Source organism: Venturia canescens, chromosome 10 (assembly GCF_019457755.1).
Source record: "Venturia canescens isolate UGA chromosome 10, ASM1945775v1, whole genome shotgun sequence".
NCBI lineage: Eukaryota > Metazoa > Arthropoda > Insecta > Hymenoptera > Ichneumonidae > Venturia > Venturia canescens.
The window spans coordinates 10664559-10685167 of record NC_057430.1 but is presented as its reverse complement, the minus strand read 5'-3'; the positions used below and the strand labels follow the sequence as shown (position 1 = coordinate 10685167).

The following is a 20609-nucleotide window of genomic DNA, read 5'->3' as shown; positions in this document are numbered from 1 at the left end:
TTTTTTGACCATTCTCATTAATGATAAACGATATCGCGATTGATCTTGGGGAGGGGGAAGCTAAAAATTTGATAAAAAATGTTCTTTTTAAATCCGATAAAAATCACGAAGGGGGAGGTAGGAAAATCGAAATACGAAATAAGGAAGATGTTCCAGACCCACCCAACCACTTCTACGTGTTAAAGATAAAGGGTTGTATGAGTTTGGAACAAAGAATTACTTTGAAGACTGAAAGAATTAATGACAGTAGCTAAGAAATTGGAATTTCGCTTATAAAAATAAAATTGTGTTTTTTTGACCTTCCCCATTCCTAAAATTCATCGTAGTATAATTTTTTATCAATATTAAACGTTGCCAAAAATGTTGGGATCATTTATCATTGATAACAGTAGCGAAGAAACTGAAAATTCATTCAGATTTTTTCAAAATTCTTTTTTTTTTACTTTTTGTCCATCCCCCTCCGCAAAATGAATCCCCATATAATTTTTTATTGTTAATAATAATAATTTTTAGCAAAAGTGAGTATTGTAAATATTAAAAAAATTTTTAAATTCGAACTGGAAAGAGCTCCGTCAGTTTCGGTTTCCTCATCGTTTTCGTGTTCACCGAAAGATTTTTATTGCTGTAAAACCCTGGCAGAATTACTGCAGGTATTGTTTATTTTCGATCGCACCGTAAATATCTGTAGGATATAGCCTGGTCTTTCATGGTATACGGTCTGGTCATACCAGACTTGAAGAAGTTGGCAAGGAAAAGGAGAACGAGAATGAGAAAGTTTGAGAGAGAGAGAGAGAGAGAGAGAGAGTAATTCAACAGCTTCAACGAGGCTCGTCCATGAATGCAATCATAAGTTTTGGTGAAAGGAAGCCAAGGCTTGTGCGCAGCTCGAGTTTTGTGATGAGAAATCCTGACGATAAATGGAGATAGGAGGTTTAAAGAAGGTGGTGAAAGAAGAGGGATGCAAAGAAATGGAATAGGTGATATGAAAGCGGGAGCAGAGTGAAGTAGAGCGGACGTGGCCGCGAAAGAAGGAAAGTGAGTATGAGAGACGTCTCTCTTCGGTGAGGCTTGCCCTCGCTCCTGTCCAAATCTTACGTTTCATCCTCGTCTCGCGCCCGCCCCATCCGACCGGGACGTTCTCATTCGCTTTTTCACTTGCCTGCGCGCATATCGTCCTTTGGCTCGTCTCGCTTCTCTTCCTGGCACGTCTTATAACGCTCGCACGAGAACTTCGCGAAAGCGTGTGTCTCGCGTTAATCCGTCGGAGGGCTCTACATGTCCGCAGCTTTATACGTGTGTACGAACGTGTACAACGCCCGTATATCCGTGTAGAGCTCGGAGGGTTAGCGCGTTTAACGGTCGAGATCTTTATTACCAATTTGCGAGTAACGAGTGGCGTGCAGCCCAACTAATCTAGCGAAATGAGGATGCCCGAGGAGGGGGAAAGGTTGAGGGGGGCGAACGAGCCCCCCTATATGCAAGTTCGTCGTGGTTTGATGCTGAGAAGGCGAGTTGATCGTTTTGCCTTCGTTCAAGTCTCGCGAATAACCCAATATAGCATACCTCTTTTCCAATAAGCTTTCATAGAGGGCTGCCCTATAACCGAAACCTTTATCATATCAAAGCCATGATAACCGTACGCGGATATATAACGGAGATGAGGTTTCTCAAGATTCAAGCACCTTTAACCCTAAATTTACTTTATCGCGGCTCTCAACACGAATTTTCACTCTAAATTCTCCGGGGAATGATTCTCGGGGTATTCTCGTGTATTATCATTATTAGGCCTGAGTAAAACAAATATTCTGAAGGGTTCGTCGGATACCCTTTGTTTCTATAACGAACACTCACCATGCTAGATTCGTATTTATTCAATCGGGATCCTGTTTCTATAGAAACTGTTATTCAATCTAATAGTGGATGCAGTTACTGATATGAATACTGCAACGATTATTTGCACGCAATAATCCAGTTGTGATTCATTGCGGAAGAAAACTAACGGTGGGCATCTTTATGTTAATTTTTCTATTCGTCAGTTTTTTTTTTCTCTACTGTCTGACATAATTTTGGAAGGATTGATTGAAAAAAGTAGAGACTGATAATTCTATTGACAGGGCACGCAACTGATCGACGAACGATATCGTGGATACTAAAATCTCATGGCGATGGATTTTCTAGTAGAAAAGAACGTGACGATTGAACGATAGATTTTTTTATAATAAAAACGAGCGACGGATAATTATTTGAATTTGGATTGGTTAATTCTTCACAATAAAATAATCGGATCTTTAAGGGAGGGTCTTAATTAGACGAGCAAAAAAAATACTATTTTTACGAATTTTTTTGACAGGTATAAGTGATAAATTGAATATAAAAAGTGTTAGGCGCTAAAAAATACACTTTTATTTTACTCATGTCAGTTTTCGTACATCGAAATCGAGGAGAGAACGGGGCCAAAAAAAGTTGATAAAATCTCTGGAACGAATGACGGGAGAAAAAAAATAAAAATGGTTTCAGATTCAACAAGTAAATGGCTAAAGCGCATATCATACGATTTTGGATTGTTTTCAAAAATCACAAAATGGCGGCGATTTTCCCAAAAACTTCGAAAAATCACGTTTTTCTTCATCGCTTTTTGCAAAGAAAAAATAGTTCCGCTGAAAATTTCAAAATTCGTATGATATGCGCTATAGCTGTAGTCATAGAGAACGCGTGGTGAAATTTTGGTTAGGATCGGTCGAATAGTTTCGGAGATTTTATCAACGAGCCGTCGAAAAACGTAATTTTGAGGAAAACGCCTTTAAGGAGGGTGGCTAGCGACGATACAATGTTGCCATGCTAAACCATGTTAACTACATTAAAAATTTCAAAATTATAAGAATTTAAGGGTGAATGATACAAAAGTCGAAATAATTAGAAATTGATCAAATTTGGTGACAATGTTCTTCAACATCAAGTGCGAAAACACAAATTTTTTCAAAATTTTCTTCTGTTTAGTTATCAAGTAATTACGCATTAAAGCAGATTTCTTATGCCCGGAATGTATACCTATATATATGGAAACGCTATGCTTATACACGTGAACTTTAGTATCAATTACTCGATAACTGTACAGAAGAAAAATCTTAAAAAATTTGTATTGTCAAATTTGGCACTAAAGAATATGTTCACCAAATTTTATAAAATTCTGATCATTTTGAATTTTTTTATGTTTTTGGCATGGTTTAGCATGGCAACATTGTATCGCCTGTGCAATATATCCTTAATAAAATTTGGTGAACATATTCTTTAGTGCCAAATTTGACAATACAAATTTTTTAAAGATTTTTCTTCTGTACAGTTATTGAGTAATTGATCACTAAAGTTCACGTGTATCAGCATAGCGTTTCCATATATATAGGTATACATTTCGGGCATAAGAAATCTGCCTTAATGCGTAATTACTCGATAGCTAAGCAGAAGAAAATTTTGAAAAAAATTGTCTCTTCGCACTTAATGTTGAAGAACATTATCACCAATTGGACTGCTCAGATCTTTATAAAATTTGAGTATATGATACTTTTAAATATGTATGCTTTCGAAAAATGCAATAAAAAGAATGGATTTTTTGAAAATTCTAATTAGGCTAGACCCCTTAAAAGGATAGCGGAGTCAGAGAATTTTTATATTATCGTAGCAGACATAGAATACGGCCAGTGGGAAAAGTCTGCTCGTGACAGCCATGCACGTTTCATTTTCCCTGGTCGGTTAGCGCTAGAAAATAATTGATCCCAAGGGGCTCGGGGTGCGAAAATGCCGAGTCATTATCCATATCAACGATGGTAGACTCGGTGAGTGGCCTGTTCGCAAAGTTCAACGTGAGGAGAGCAAAAGCTTTTTCTCCATCTCCCTCGTCTCACTTTATTTCCGCGTTCGCGCTTTTGAGTTTTTGCACAAGCTCTTTTGTCCTGTTTCCTATTGCATCGCGTACCGGAGTATAAGCGAGAAGTTAGGCGTCGATGAAAAATGTTTCTCGCCGGTAGAAAGAGAGGAAAACGTTAAGGTAGCGGAGGCTTGTACCGAGGGAGCTCGGACGTACTTAACAAAAGTGCTCCTTCGTTGAGGTGGGGGCGCACCGAATTTCCCTATGTTTACTCGTTCGTGTCTCTACGGGTGTGGACCCTCGATGCATTTTCCAAACTTTACTCGTCTCTTTGCTCCCGACCATAGCCGGTAAACTTTTCACGTGCAAGCTGCCAGTAAATATTTCGGATGTAAACGGATCCTCGCCTCTGTTGGACATGGACTAAAATAGTTGTGGAGGATCCTTGTACTTTTGCGAATTGACAGAACAATGGAATTGAATTCCCGACGGTAAAATATTGTTTTTTTGTGAATATCCGGTGCTCGATAGCTCTCAAACATTTCTTTCAAAAACTCCAATGCGTAGACGCTTCCGGAATTCCGTTAAGTCGCTGCTCCGTCTCTCGAAAGTTGTGGAGTTTTCGAATTTTCTTAAATTTTAGAATAAAATATAAAAACTCGATGAAATTCGCCTCACGAATTCACAGCGATGGCAGATCTCGTTTTCCACCTCTTCTCAATCGCACTGTATTTATACACAAGTAAATACGTCAGTTGGGGACGAAATGCAAACACACAACTGGATGGAAACCTTGGAGACTCGGGGAGGTTTAGTCGATAAACAATCCGCGAGAGCGCGTCGCGGCAATCATTCTTTATCCCGCCTCGTCGATCTTCACGAAAAGTATAAAGAAAATATATGTAAATGCTCGCTGAATTCGCGAGGCTGGTTAAATTGTGAGAAAAAGACGAAACGAGACGAAGCCAGAGAAAATAAAAGACAAAGCTTGCCAATGGTCGATTTCTCGATGATTATTGTAATCGGGCCGAGCCAATTAACGATTCCTGCTTTTCCTGTCTCTCTTCCCCTCTCCCCGCCACTTCCATTTTTCAACCATTCTGCTTCTGTGTCGTTCAATCTTCTCTCACTATTTTCTCTATTCTGTTTTCATCGTCAATGCGATTGCTCGCTCGATTCACGAGTTCCATTGTTCTCTCTTCCTCCGCGTATATGCAGAGAGCTCTCGTGTTCGCAATAACTTTTTTATTCCATTTAGAGCGCGGATTCGATAATTGTGTCTACGCCGAATATTTTTCATGACTCATGAAATTCTACACCGCGATCCCTCGGCCAGCAGAATACAATCGAAAAATAACGATAAAACTCGCACATTCGTTCAATGGGTTTTCAAGTGCAAAAAATACAAGCGCTACACTCACGTATGTCCAATGGCTCGACCCGAACAACGAGACCGAGAATTATCAGCTGGGCACATACTCCAGTGAATATTGGCAGATGATCAGTCTTCATGTTACACGACGTCTGTTGGCCACATCAATTTTACTGCTCTCTGGAAATAGAAGGGAGATACATTTTTAAAGAGCAACCATTCGGCAGCCTGAAAATATAATTCGACGATCGTTTTATCCCTTTTTTTATTTATGGGAATAATGGATTCTGTGCATATTATATTATCGATATTTTCTACACGGTTGATATAATCGTTTATTATTGCAACCTCTTTCTCATTCGTGCAGTTAAACATTGAAGAATTTTCATAAATCCAGGTACAAAACCACATTTTTACGTCGATCTTATCCATCTCCTGCTGCCTCGATTTTTTTTCCCAATTATTAGAATAATTCTCTGCACGAATGTTCATATATTGAACTATAATTGTGCATAGTATTTTTCTCAATTATCGCTATAATTTGCTGGTAGAACGTTTTGTTGCTAAAAAAGGCAGTGTGGGGTGAGTAGACCAACAGTGGTACGGGGTTGGCTAACACATGTGTCGACTGCTTTAAATGAGATCACTCAAGGTGTGACAGTAAAAATATAATATTTTATGTGTGTAAAAACTCCAATTATGATTTTGATGACGAGGATGGGGGTCAAATATTCTTTTTTCTCAGACTTTTGGGCAAAAATGATTTTTTCATTCACTTATGTCAACATTTTGTATTCATTGTTCGAATCATCAAATAAAATATGATAATTGTCCGTTTTTATTAACTTCACTAATGCATAGTTAATTATCAGGTAAAAATAGTACTACAGTCAACTTGCCCCGACCGTAGGGTCGGTTGACACAAAAATGGTTCGACAAAACAGCGATTCAATAACTCACTGCGTTTTAAATGAAAAAATTCAAATTTTTATCTGACCTGAGCTAGAGGAAGGTTGCTTCTATTCGAAACAACCATTTGGTTTTTGAAATTGTCTTTGGTTCTTTGTTTACAAGCAATAGTTTGAAAAGTTGGCCAACCAGCCCGGGGTTTCCCCTATTACGAAAAAGCGAGGAAGAATTGGTCAAATGGCGGGTTCATTACGAATATACCAAATTCTAGATAACACTGTCTACATCATTCAGGGATATTTGATCATTTGTATACTCCACGGTAATCGAATTCTCTGTAAAACTAAATTTATCATTATTTCATTATGACAGTTTCATTATTTTGGAAAACAATGAATTCCATTCTTGTTACGTTATCGATACGATCGATGGTTTGCACAACAAAAAAGGAAGAATTCGTTAAAATTCTGTGCAAATGAAAAATCCGTGACACGTTTAAATAACATGTCAAAAATAACTTTATTCAAAAATAACTTGTACATAAATAACTTCCGCAACAATAACTTTTGCAATAATATCTTTCGTAATAATAACTTGAATATAATAATTTTTCTGAATTATTAGAATACTATAAGATATTCTGAACTATTATAATACTATGGCTATTCACACTTGTGTGCACGTGTGTGTATAATGTGTCAATGTGTTGTATACGACAGCTATAATCGTTGTTTGAGAGAATTTATTCAGTACGACAGTGGTCATTATGCGATGATTATTATATTAAAGTTATTATTACGAAAGATATTATTGCAAAAGTTATTGTTGCGGAAGTTATTTATGTAGAAGTTATTTTTGAATAAAGTTATTTTTTTTAAGTTATTTTGACCAAGTTATTTTGAACAAGTTATTTAGACATGGAGCCGAAAAATCGATCCGACAAAAGGGAGCTTACATTTTGGGGGAAACTTGATTCATCGACTCGCTCATGGTCGTTCGTTTCCCTCAATAAAGTACTAAATAGTGCAGTGGAAGGTACGAAATTATTACGGGATATGACCAATTATAGGTCGTGAAATTCAGGCCTTCCATCGCATGTGCCCAGTGCTGTCAAATTTGATTAATGAAAACAGATTTTAGTAGAACGATTTATGAAGAGTGTTTTTAGCTACGGTTTCAAAATCTACCGGGTCGACCTAAATGAACTGTTCTTAGTACAGATTCATGAACTCGCAATTGATAAACGTACCAGTTTTGCGGCTGTGGGATTAGGTTTGGGAGAGCCTGCGTATAAATAATGCAGGCAAAAGTGACATTTGTTGGGTATTTTGAGCAAAGTAAATTTGAATAATCCATAAATTGATGGAATCCTCGAAAATGCTTTAAAAATTCATTATTAGAGAAGCAAATTTTTCCAAGTTTTTGGAATATTTATAAATTCATTTGTCTCGGCTCACTAGCGTGATTTTAGATTACTAAAATCTTTATAAAGTAAAAATAGAGCAGCGATTGAATTGAAAGATCGCCACCTTAATTATAAAACGACTGTTCGTTGTCGCTGAATTACAAGGAAGGATTTAGCGTTGTGAGTGAGATAGAAGCGAATATATCAAGGCCATGGATATGTATTTACGCCCTTTCGTCCTCGACGAGTTTTCTCGAAACGTTTGAGTTCCTTGAATTATCAATATCTGAAGAATGATAGAACGGATTCATTTACAACAAACGGATGGCTCGTCCAAGAGAGAAATTTGAAAGCGCTATAAACTCATAAAATCGGTATATTAGCGTGCAAAATATGGCGCTAGGGCTCGCTTACTTCTCTCAAAGGGTCTACCTTAATTAGACGTGGGTTCTACATCACTTGGGTTCCACTTCACTGATTAACGTCACCAAATTTTCGAGTTTATAAAAGATTTCCTAAAAAATCTCTCGCTCGAAATCACTTCTTTCAATGCACCGCCATGTGGAATTTGCACGGGGGCCGAGTGAAGAGATTTGTGAACCGAGCCGGAACAACCGAATTTATTTTCATTGACGTCGATCAATCGGCACCATCGGAAGATCGGAAAAACTGCTTTCCACTCAGCGATTGATGTCCAAGCCGATACAGCACTAAGCGGTCACCGAGCCAAGTATTGCTCTCGCTCGAGGTTATACTCAACTCAGAAAATCGCTGGAGCCACACACCGAGCATGCACTCGTCGCAGTTGGTACTCGAAGAATGCATTTTTTGTCACCGTTAAATTCTTGTAGGATGAGAAAAGGGCAGCAGGGGAGGAGAGATGAATGGAGGAAGACAAAAGAATGTACATACGGTGGCTCTGATGCTGCACCGTCTTGCTCCAACTATAGTGAAACGTGCGGTTGAGTGGACGATGCGGGCTGTACGTGTGTAGCTTGGAAAAATAGAGAACTACTACCGTAATTGAGTCCCTTTGCAATTAGTCTGAGCTTGTGGCAACGTATACAGACATTGCAGCACTTTTTTTGTGGTTCTTTTCTACGTTATATTCTCGACTTTCCCACCGCTGGACAAAATGAACCTTCTGTATTTTCCTTACTCATCTATATCTATATATTGATCTTTTGTGCTCTCTTTTTTTTCAACTCTTAAGACGGAAATGGCACTTAGGTGCCTCGTCGACGAGAGCCACTTCACAACTATTTCTTTTAATCGACCCTTCCTCCAAGCTTCTTTCTTCCATTTCATTTTGGTAGTTGTACTCGTGATTTAATTTACGTGAGAATCGACAATCCAATGTCCACAAAGTCTCCTGACATCCTCTTCCCCATTATCGATCGATGGCTCTTCTTACATGCTACTTGCGAGTCACACATTGCTGGTCCATACAGCAGCCGAATTGTTTTCGTTAAGGTAGATCATGCCCGAAGGATCGTATTTTATGGGTGTCTCAATTGGACTCATTTTTACTTCCTAATTAAAGATATAATAACTTTAAATTAATATTAGAGCTATTCATTCGAAATTGCAAATAAAATTTTTCAACTCATCTTTTGGCGAATGAAATTAGAAGCCATTAATTAATCGGGGATCCATCACTGACCGAACCCCAAATTTCATTCGTCCCTGGCTAAAATACTGTAGTTTTTTTTGCGTAAAAAATCGCTTCAGAGAGCACAAAGGGAAAACACAAAGGGAAATGGATCAAGAAAAAAGTATTAATAAAAAGACAGAAGGCTGTGACAGGAATGGCCCAAGCCAAGAAGAAACAAAATGCCGAAATAAGCAAATGTGAGGTTACGAGTGCTCGTTACCAATTTCGTTCAATCTTTAACGTAATATATTTTTATTACTAGTAAGACAATCGTCTCGAATTTTTTCCCAGACTTTCATCATATACTTCATTATTATTGTGTACTTTTGCATAAACTTCGTAATAAGTGTTCATTCGTTATATGGAAATATGAATGATTTTTTACGCATAGTCCCTACAGCCCTGTCTATTTTCCTTCATAATTAAGTACGTTTATCTCAATAACCAATAAGACGAACCCCTTAAAATTTGATATGCGTGTCAGTCGACTACCCATTTAAACTCTGTCTAAATTTTAAGACTTTCTTAAGAAAATCGTTTCGTCCATAAACTGCCCTAAGTTGTCAAAACAATCACATTTTTGACTCCTTTTTTTTATCGGTTTTTCCATTACGATTCTTCAACACATTTATGCTTGGCATCAAGCAATGGGGATGCATTTCCAAGGGTTGGTACGCGGTAGCGTCCAGAGGCGAACATGACCCGGGTCCGTGTATTTTTGTTTATTTTTGTCTGTATTCGACCGGCATAGTCGCTGGTCGGGTTTCAATTGTCTCATTTCTTAACGCCGAACAAGGAGTTGATGTTGAATATTTTCTTTCGTGATGGATCATCCAAGTTTTGACTAAATCTGGAGTTTGATTCGAACGATGATATTCATCGAAAACTTTTACACATTATTACTCACCCGTCAATGGCGCAGCGATCAAGCGTCATCTGATTGTTTGAACAGCCACATTTTTTATATTTTTCCCTGTGAGAATGTTTCGTAATGGATCAGCCGTGTGTCACTTCTTGCCTAATTGGTATTCGCCTTAGATGTTTACATCGGTTTTATTGGACCGTTGTAATTTCGAGTGTAAAGTAGACAAAAGTTGTATGCATCGGTTGTAATTTGTGCGGCTCGTTAACAACATCATTAGTGAAGCACTCAAAGCTTTCGAAACATTTTCCCAGTCGTGTGTTGCGTCCATTCGCGCCGTCATTACGACAGGGAGGTCATACAGTTATGGAGAACGCTCTACATTTGTTTACGTCATTACATGCACTTCTCACTTCTGAGCGCGTGCGAGTTCGCGAGGTAGAATTGTACAGTTCTTTGTAAAAACGACCTCGCTACGTTTTATTAAGGTATTTATGATTGGAATTGGGTAACGGAGAATGAGCTTGAGTCGCAACGATAACGGGATTGAACAAGCTCGGCACACGATGAGCTTGATTTGTGCTACCACGGACTCGCTTGAATCGAAGTCGCGCACTCGAGGGCGCGGCTGTGCTGTCAAAGTGAGCCTGCGATGGGTGAACGAGTTCGTATCGTTTATTGCGTCGATCGCTGCGCACTGGCTCCGAAGAGAGTTTTTTATATCGAGGATCTTACTCTACTTTAGAAATGTAATTACGACGTACCACGGGAGAAAAGTTAATACGCGGAAAAAGCTGGGAGAATTTCAGTCTGGCAGGATAACGCGATTAGCCGACGACCCTGTGAAGTCTTGCCAGCCTACCGCAGCACGGATAAAGATTTGACGAGTGAATAGACGCAGCCCCTTGCACCTTAACATCTGTTTTTGACGCCTCGCTAATGGGCTTGATTCTCAGAATCAAAAATTGGCGATCCAGCCTCAGTTTTTGGGCGGCGATGCAGCATTTGCACGCTATTTTTTGAGACGTGAGATCCGGGGCTTGGGATCCGAGGCTCGTGCAGAGGTCAGTAAGAAGTTCGGAACGCGTCTCGTACGGGAACTTGCGAAGTGAGGTCGAATGTAAGGAAGCGAGGGTTTTTCAAAGCTTTGCTCACGTAATTCATGGACAACTATGATGTTTCATGGTATTTGGAACTCTCGTTGCTCCGTACAGATCGAGATATATGGACAGGAAGAGCACTTGGTCCACTCGGGAGTGAGGCAACGATGCTGTCGTTGAAATTCGTCGAAAATATTTGCTTAGGATGCGCGTGGAGGAGAGAAAAGTAGAAAAATCGACGTTTCCTTCTGAAGCTTTTACCGAAGTTTCGTTTTCTTTTTCGTATATATAAATATGTAAAGAAAGTTGAGAAAGTCAATGGCAAAGAATGATTTGCTGTCGTTTTCTTGCACATACTCGCGGGCCTTGCGGAGCGACTCACTTCTGATTGGCTCGACAAGAATCGCCAAAGCTATCATTTATATCTGTATTCATAGGTACAGTGGAGAAAGCTTTGGTTTCAACACTATAAGCCAACTGTATGTGGCGAAGAAAAAACTTTTTTTCGCTGTCGTTGCAAAGTGTTATCGAGAGTTTATGGTCTCTGCGTGCTCCGCCGGACTTCTCGCTCGAGTCATGAGGCTGGTCGCGGTTTTCCTCGGTTACTTCATTCGCTATCAAGGCCTGGCGATCGGGGCGGGGAGAGGGTGCTCACATCTATACATATTGACCCAACAAGCTTGAGCAGTCCTTGCCAAAGTTTTTTCCTCACGTACTATCGCCAATTGGATGACCTATATACAATTATGGCAATTATGGAGTTTTAACAGCGTGTAATTTGCTTAATCATGGAAAAACGGCGAGTATTCTCGGAAAGTTTCATTACTTTGCCACTGAGATAATTAGGAGAGGCAAACACTAATAAAATTTTATAAAATTCTCTCTCTTTATTTTTTCGTTGCACTTTGTCAGCGAACAGATAAAAATCGGTTCGCATTTCCGAACGAATTTGCTACGACAAAAGTTCATCAACAATGTACATTTCTCATTGTTTATTGCTGAGCTCACTTGAGTCCATCAACAGTTGAGTTCGCCCATAGGAAAGAGCTGAAAGAAAAAATATGCCAGTAGCGCATGCACGGTTCGGTCAGACACGCCCAGACTATCTTGAGTTGCCTGAAGGGAGCGATGATCTATAAGAATAACGAGTAGACCAAAGAAACAGTGGTAAATAATTATTCCTAATGAAAAGTAGCACACATTATCATATTAAAAAAAAGGAAATAAATTAAAAAACTGCGAATTCATATCATTTTTTCATCGTGGCCCCAAGTTCTGGAATGTTCAACGTCATGCAACCGTCGCTTATCAAATACAAAACAGATCTACAAAAACATTGTGTGGAACTCAATGACTGTTTTTTAAGGAAGTTGAGGCTGTACAGTCATTTTTTTTACCCAAAAGTGATGACCTGTACCTTTCAAAAGTTAGGCCAGTTTACAGTTTGGCAATGTTGCATACACTTTAAAGAAAAGTTGGGGGAAAAAAGACGAAAAACTGGTGAAAGCTCAGTCGAAGACACGAACAGTGACGATCCTAGCCTCAAAAAACTGCACGGAAAACAGATTATTATTAATATAATCTCAGCAAATCTCCTAATAAATCTGAAAAAATTGACATTATTCGGCAAGCCTTGCTCATGTTGCCCAAAAAATTTCATATTTTTAGCATCATTTTTAACGGAGATATCACCGAATGTGCCTTGACTTCCATAAGATTACATGTTATTTGGCCCAAATTGTTATTGATTTTTCTCAGCAACGACGCTCCTAAACTGTCTGAAAATTTAACTGATTTTTTTTTACACTTCACTTTATAAGATGCAATCGGTTTAAAAGCGGTGACATCATTTTCATTCTAATGCCTCAACTTCCTTAAATCGTTCGCTCATCAGTTCAAACAAGAATTTCATCGAATCAGCTGTAATTTTATCACAGTTTTAGTAAAACGAAAAAAAAAACACCAGGTTCGTTGCAACCACTTATTTTAAGGCCTCGTGACCCCTTTCCATGAATCCACTGGAATCAACCTATTGAAAATATCCCTAATTGGTCAGATAATAATTTTTTTTTAATAGAAGAAGGAAAGATGTACGAAGCTGCGGACACTTGAATATCAGGTCAATATCGATCGATCAAGAGAGAGAGAGAGAGAGAGAGAGAGAGAGTCGAGAAAATAATTTGACAGTATACGGTTAACGATCTTCATCTCCGTTGCCATCAAAGAAATCATACAGTGAATAGGGAATGAAACCTTATCGTAGCTCGGGGCGAACGGGCCTTGAATAGCCCTGGCTTTAGTTATTATACCAAAAGAGAGAGAAAGGAGAGATCTATCCACTCTTCATTCCTCTCACACGACGATCTCGTTGGAGATACGTGTATAGTGTATTATACGTGAGCACATAATGGTAGCGTCAACTTTCAGTGAATCGATACCGCGCGCGCGTCCGCAGAAGCTGTCGTAGCGGTAGCATCGAATGGACCAGTGGTAGTGGTCGTCCAGGTCGACCGGGTCGTCGTTTCCACCCCGGCTTCGGTTTGCAACAACTTAATACTATATCGCAATAATAAATTCAACAGTCTAATATCATAAAATCTCCTTTCCCCAGTTCCCTTGCTTCATTTCCTCCAATATTTGCTCTCCTTCATTCTTCTTTTCTCATCCATTTCCGAAGTAGCCGCTCTGCTTACCAGCGTTGAGCAGGCTAGTGAGACCGCGCATCGACCCTCATTATCACACGCCCTGCGGTTTCGAGTTTTCCCAGCGTGTGTATAGACATGGATGGGCGATCAGAAAAATCGAGGACGACGATGCTTTTGGGCGTTTCTTCAATGGGCTAGCGTACAATGCCCTCTTGTAAGTTCAATTCTTTGCTATCTTTCTCACGAGGGATTTTTCCCCATGAAAGAAAAAAGCGTGGAATACGCTCTTATCACTTCCTGATGCTGGTCTATTAGAACTTTTTTTTCTACCGTTTCATCATGCACACAAAGGAAAACGGATGGGGCGCGGAGGGTTTTGGAAGACCAGGCGGAACGCGATCTTCATAAGGTTCCATTTTATCCTACAGCAGATGTCAGTGCATATAGATCTACGTGAATATAAACACGTACAAGCCGCGCACACAGCTTGTATGCATGTATCCGTAACGTCTTTCCTATTCCCACAACTTCCTCTTCGAGTTCAACTTCCGTCGAGATAACAGGCATCGTACCAGCCGCCTTGCTCCATCCCAAATAACGCGTTAACAGTCTTTCTCGCCATTATACAGACTATATACACGAATAGCCCATTTGCGTGCTCACATTCTTATTCAGACAAAGAGGAGCGAGGGGAATAGAGAGGAAGGAGCGAGGAAGGCCGGGGGGGGGGGGGGGAGAGGAGGAAAAAAGAAACAAACAAAAAGCAAAGTCTTTTGCATACGCTGTGCAAGGAATTCCGAGTGTATCTCTACGCTACGAGAACGTCTTCAAATACATCGAACGTGTGTTGGCCACTCCTCGATATATCACCGATGGGGTTGAACTGCAGTATCGTGTCGTCGTCACCGTTCGTGTCGTCGTTCAACTACCTTTTTACACATAGACTTTACGAGGGATGCACGAGGGGGAGGAAGAGGGGAGAGGAAACGGCGGAAAAGACGTCAGGATACGCGAAAACTCCTGCGAAAATTCTACTCCGTAAGTTATACCCACGTTTACAGATGGTACGGAGCCTCCTCGAGGCAGAAAACTCTGCAGAAGGATCTCTCTCGTGCCTATCTCGCGCATCATTTGTGAAACGAGCAAATTTTCCTCCGCACCGTCGTGAACGGTTACGATAAGCCATGAAAAATGTCTTCTCCGTTGTGCTCCGAGCAACAAATACCCCCCCAGCCCTCGCCATCTCTGTGAATATCGGCCCTTTTGGCAAGCACGATACACGAGGAATATTTTATGTACATATAAATAAGGTCAAACATGTATGCGAGAAATTCAATGCCTCGTGTCTAGGATTTTCATTAAAATTCAAATTATTCACATTGTTATCGCGAGTGTCAAATGTTCTCTTTGCTGCTGGCTTGTGACGTGTGTGCTTCTGCTGCGTTTCCTCTTCACAATAAGCATTCTTCAGAGCTTTTCTCATGAAATTTAACTAAAGAGCCTTTTGTTCGTTTTGAAAATTAAATTCACAGGAGTCAACCGCGTGAACGGTACGCTCAGAGACGTGTCACTCAAGGGGAAAGTGAGATGCATCCGGAGTTTGATATCCAACAGAAAATATTTATATTCCTTTTCAAATATCCACAAAATTTCACCCTTTCTTAAGCGAAAGTGCGATAACTTTGCCTCATTTATTAAGGGCTCTTAAAAGACTCTTCGTTCGGCTATTATCCACTTTCCAAACGAGGCAAAAGACAATGAAAAGTGTGTATTCTTCTGTTATCTCGAGGGCAGGTCGTCCATTTTTTTCTCCGCCTCTTATTTCCTCGACTACTTTTGCAAAAGTTGTTGCCGCGTGTCTGTATATCCCCACATTTATGTTAATGTTCTATTACACAGTTTGACCAGAACTTGCTTTTTCCAGGACATCATTTAACATTATTGCTGTTGGAGGAAAGCGTTTTATCAACGTGGCGAATTATTTGAGTTACTAAATTCTGTTTAGTATGACATTTCAGTAGAGTTCATAAATACTTGGAAGTTTTTATGGCTCGCCATGGTCTAGAACTTTTTTAACTCCACTGATAATTGTTTATTCCTTAACGAGGAATGCTGCAGGACCACAGTTTTTGCACATTTATTAAAGTTCAGTCAGTTGCAAGGAGTCAAAGGAAGAAAAAAAGTCAGTACTGTAGCACTTTAGTACTTGAAAAATAACATATGAGAATACTACATTCGCGTAGTCACGATCTCGTAATGTTCTTTTTCGCTCTTCTGCTGCGATACTTATTCGAACTTCATATACACTTTGTGGATAACAGCGTTTCAACTTCTGACGCGGTTCTGCTCGTCATTCGGAAACATTTCTCTCTCGTTCTCTCCCTTTTTTCTCTCTTTTACATCAAATGGTATAGAAAAATGAAAAGATCGTCGACCACTTTTAAGGACCACTTTGAGCTAAAAGTTTCACCTATTCTCATGTTCCTTTCTCTCTGCTGCACACTCACTTTTTCGCGCCTTTATCATTGCTTTCGTATCCCTTTCATTCCCGATGTAAGCTTTTTTTATTCTCCCCCGCCCCTCGACTTTCTCCGTGCTTTTTGCTCCTCAACCCTAATACTCGGCTTCTCCGATGAATTTTAGCCACCGACCGAGTCCGTTTTATCCACGTAGACGCTAGAAAAAGAACGTATCGAGTTAGAGACTCGGTGAGAAATAAATGTGGAAACAGAAAAAGCCCTAAAAAGGTCTACTCTCGGAGGAAAGTGCAGCCGGTGTAACGACGTGACTCGACTAACCATTCGGAGATATTTACGTTGCAATATTTTCAGTAAGGATGTTTGATTCGCTGCAGGAAACGCAATTTTTAATTTATCCAATATTTTTCCAAGTTCCTTCACATGTTTTTAGAAGCTCGTTACTTCGTAATGTGGATTTTCTTCCATTTTGAATTCCTCCGTTATCCGCACATGCATTGATGCATGAAAAAGCATGTGTGAATAACGATCGATCCGGTTTCTGCAATCAGCTGAACAATGGACACGATTTCATTGCGATGGAATACTGACGGATGTTTCCAGTCCAATTAGTAAGAGGAAAAATTGTTAATAATTAGTTTCATTATTTCTTCGCGATGAAAAACACACTTTTGAAACAACGATACAAAACTCAAACGAGAGGTGACAGAAGGCACGAGAAAACACGTGTATTCGTAGAACCTATTCATGGATTTTTCTAAATGGATACAATAACCGAATGCAGAGGAATGGCTAAAAATCGAAATAATACAGGAGAAATGTAGGTCACAGAGGGAAAGAATAAAGGAGGGAAGGAACTTCAGCGTCAGTATTTGCGCTTGAGTAATTGGTTTCGACGTTTCGCGTGCTAGTATATTGACATTTTGTGTTGCACTAAAAGTGTCGAGAGGAAAACAGTCCAGAGGGATGAGAACCTAGTTACGTATTCCTCAAAACTGAAGGCAACGCTGCACATTGTTCCTTTCTCATTAAATGCTTGGAAAGCTTATTGACAATGAGAGCGAAGGAGAGATGGAGAGAAACTGTTGGGGAGCAGGGAAGACCTTTATTTGGACAAGGACAGATTGACGCGCTTTAATTCTTGATACCCAGAACTCCAGTGGCCCAGTGGAAAAAATCGCTATAGCGATACCCGCATCGAGCGAGAAGAGGAGAGTCGAGGAAGTCTGGTCGAGGCTAGATATACTCTGGGTATGTGTCACACGAGAATTTGGGACCTGTTGAGGAAATTGAAAGATAGGCTATTCGGCGAAACATTCGATGGCTCTCAACGCAGCAATAGCGAAGCATCGGTGGGCATGGAAGACCGGGAAGTCTCTCTATGCCTCCCTCTCTCTCTGTTTCTCGTCCGTGAGGCAACCCCGAGGGACAATTGCGCAATTGTTTGCCTGCTAATCCGTTAATCGACGACCATTTGTATCTGACCACTCGGGCCTTCGGAATACTCAACTGTGGCGCACTCTATCACGTATTTAATTGGACGAGCGGAGGGTTTCTAGTCGACACATTTCACTTACTCCCATTAGCGACATCTTGATCACTTTGATTTCCATATAACCATGTTTGCCTCAATTCGTTAGGGAGATTAGAGGTCAAAGGGCAAGTGGCCGATTAGCCGGTTCGCTCGTCTGGAACGGCAGCATTTTCGAGTAGCGAAACAACGACAAAAAGTTCCTCCCTCTTCGTTAACGCGAAAATTTCTTCCGGCCGTTTCGTTGCCTCTTTTGCTTCCGCGTCACAACACAGTTCACCGCATGCGTACTCAACCCTTATACCAAGCCCAAACTGTACATAAAGTCGAGAAATGCGCTGTTTTAGGGGTTGTAAATTATGCGCTATATATAATGAGCAGAGATGCCTTTCGTCGCTTCATCCGTCAATGTCAAGAGCCAGGCTACGCCAACGAAAGGGATGAGGGTTGCTCTTAGAATGGAAGCGCTCATACCGCACAATAATGTAGGTATGAAAAGCAGGCGAGAGAAAAACGAAAAGTCTCTCGTTGTAAACTCTCAACCATTTGTAAGGAAAAAATGACAAAGCACAAAAAAGCTCGACCCAAGGGAGTCCACCTTTATTCATCTTCCCAACTCCGTGACTTAAAGCCTTGTCAGCTTTCCACCTCCCTCTTTATACCTTCCTACTTAACATTCCATGACTTTTCCGTTCCTCGTCCAATGCTACCTCGATACATTGACTCTCCAAAGATCCTTCAGCCTTTCATCTCGTCGAAAACTCTCGTATCGATAATCTCGCTTGCTTCCCCTTTATTTCGTTTGCATTCGAGCTAAGGAGCTTATATCATCGAAAAAAACACGATCCCGGTTACATTTTATCGCTGCATCGGTGTATCGGTCCTTCGGACATTCCTCATTGGCCAATACCTTATATTGATGTCCGCCACTTGTTTATTCAATCGCCTTGTTTTGTTTCCCTATTGTGATTTATCGTCGTTCTTCCATTCCACTTCAATCAGATGCTTGTGATACAGCGAGAGAAAAATATGTTGTCCCGAGCAAGACTATAGATCACACTTTGTTTTTATGTGTCATGCCTCAGTGTAAGTATATGGTTGTCGGGAATACAATTTATCCTCGTCTCTTGGACGGTACCACCACCCCAATCGCGGAGCTTGAGGAGAAGTGACGGGAGCGAGCGCGCGCGCGCGCGCGCGCGTCGACTTTCTGCGATGATGATGATGGTGCGGTGCGTGGTGGCACCCAGGAACACGGCTTTTCCTCGTACATAAAGTTAGTCCGAACGAGCTAGACGAAGTAATTAGATCGCGTGTGCGAAGGAACTAACGACGCTTGCGGGGCGCCGCCGCTTGCCTGTCGGTTTCTCTCATGCCACATACGTTTACACATCTATATACGTCCACGTGTGCTGAAGGGGCACCTGGCTTGACGCCTTGACACGCCGATGTTGAGGAGAGACTGCGAGAAGTCGCGTTATTGAATAAACACAAGAAAAAGCTTGATGACGTTTTCTCAGGCAGCTTGCGACGGTGTTCGATTGTTGTCGATCCCTGGTGAAGAATATGGAGTGGAAAATCGACGATTTTTTAATCTCGAGAATCGCTCGTTTGCAGTTACCTTTAAAACGTCATTTTCCATTCCACAAATTAGGGCACGCGGTGAAGCAATTGACATTTCACGATATTTTCGTTGGATTCTCAAATCAGGTGACATTTCTATCAACTCTAGGATGGAAATATGACCCGATCGATAAGTAATTATTTGGAAAAGTAAGTAACAAATGGTAACGACGATGATATAGCTAATGATGGAATCGACGTTTGGTGAAATTACGACCGATTCGCTCGGTTCGTTTCAATACCAGTTCAGACACTGATTTGTTTCTTAATTAATTAATGGATGAGTCCGGCGCATCGCGCTACTTTTATTTCTCCTTCGTTCGATCTAATTAAGGGATAAAACGATTGGATGAGCGCTTCGAATTTATATTCATTCCAATAATTAAGGAGTTCAGCAACCACATCGCTGCTTCTATTTTTTTTCTTCAATATATATTCAGCGCCCCCGAGATGACGTTTCTCCGTTAGCACGGAGCAGAATTTTGTGGCAGTGTGCGGTTGAAAGAAAGGGACGAAGAGGAACGAGTTGAAGACTTCCAACTTCAGGATCAAGTTTGAAGTTTTCGCCTGTGGAACAAGTGGCACCCTTGTTCATCTCGCTTTCCAGCTTCCACCGATATCAAGATATATATTCATACATATATATGAAGACTTGTTATAAACTATGTATATGTTCTCCGCGAAAAGTGCCTCGACTCACACTCCAACTCACTTTTAAGAGAAGATCGAAAGTTTGCTGACGTAACTGACGCACGACTGGTCCGAAGCGCGCCGAGAGGCTTTCTCGTCGAGTGGCAAGCATCATGGGAGCATTGAATTATTCCCTCCTCGCTCCCTACTTTAGTGAAAGACGTCAAGTTACCTTTACGATAAAACAACCTATGTTCATCTCTTTGTATACCAAAAAGTACGAAATTTCTTCTAGGATACAAAACAAACATGATTATTGGATGAAGCGAGAACGATTATTTCGTTGATGGATCTTAGTGTGTTTGCAATCCCATAACGATAAATACAGATAATTGAAAAATGAAAAATTTCATTTATCTCAGAATTTTTTTATGCTGTACAATTTCGTAGCCTTTTTTCTTATTTAAATTATTATTTTGATCAATTGTAAATGAAATTATTGTGAAAGTTCGCACTCAAAAGGGGATTGGTGGGACTGA

General features: G+C 40.4%; 1 protein-coding gene across 1 annotated transcript in view; it reads right to left on the bottom strand.

Moving 5' to 3' along the window:
* LOC122417104 (discoidin domain-containing receptor 2-like) overlaps positions 1-20609 on the bottom strand; it is an 82200-nt gene that overhangs the window by 45602 nt on the left and 15989 nt on the right. Inside the window, exon 2 of the mRNA XM_043430365.1 lies at positions 5284-5414. Within this exon, the coding sequence (XP_043286300.1) occupies positions 5284-5374 (91 nt within the window). The 5' untranslated portion in view covers positions 5375-5414. The remainder of the gene's footprint in view (positions 1-5283; positions 5415-20609) is intronic.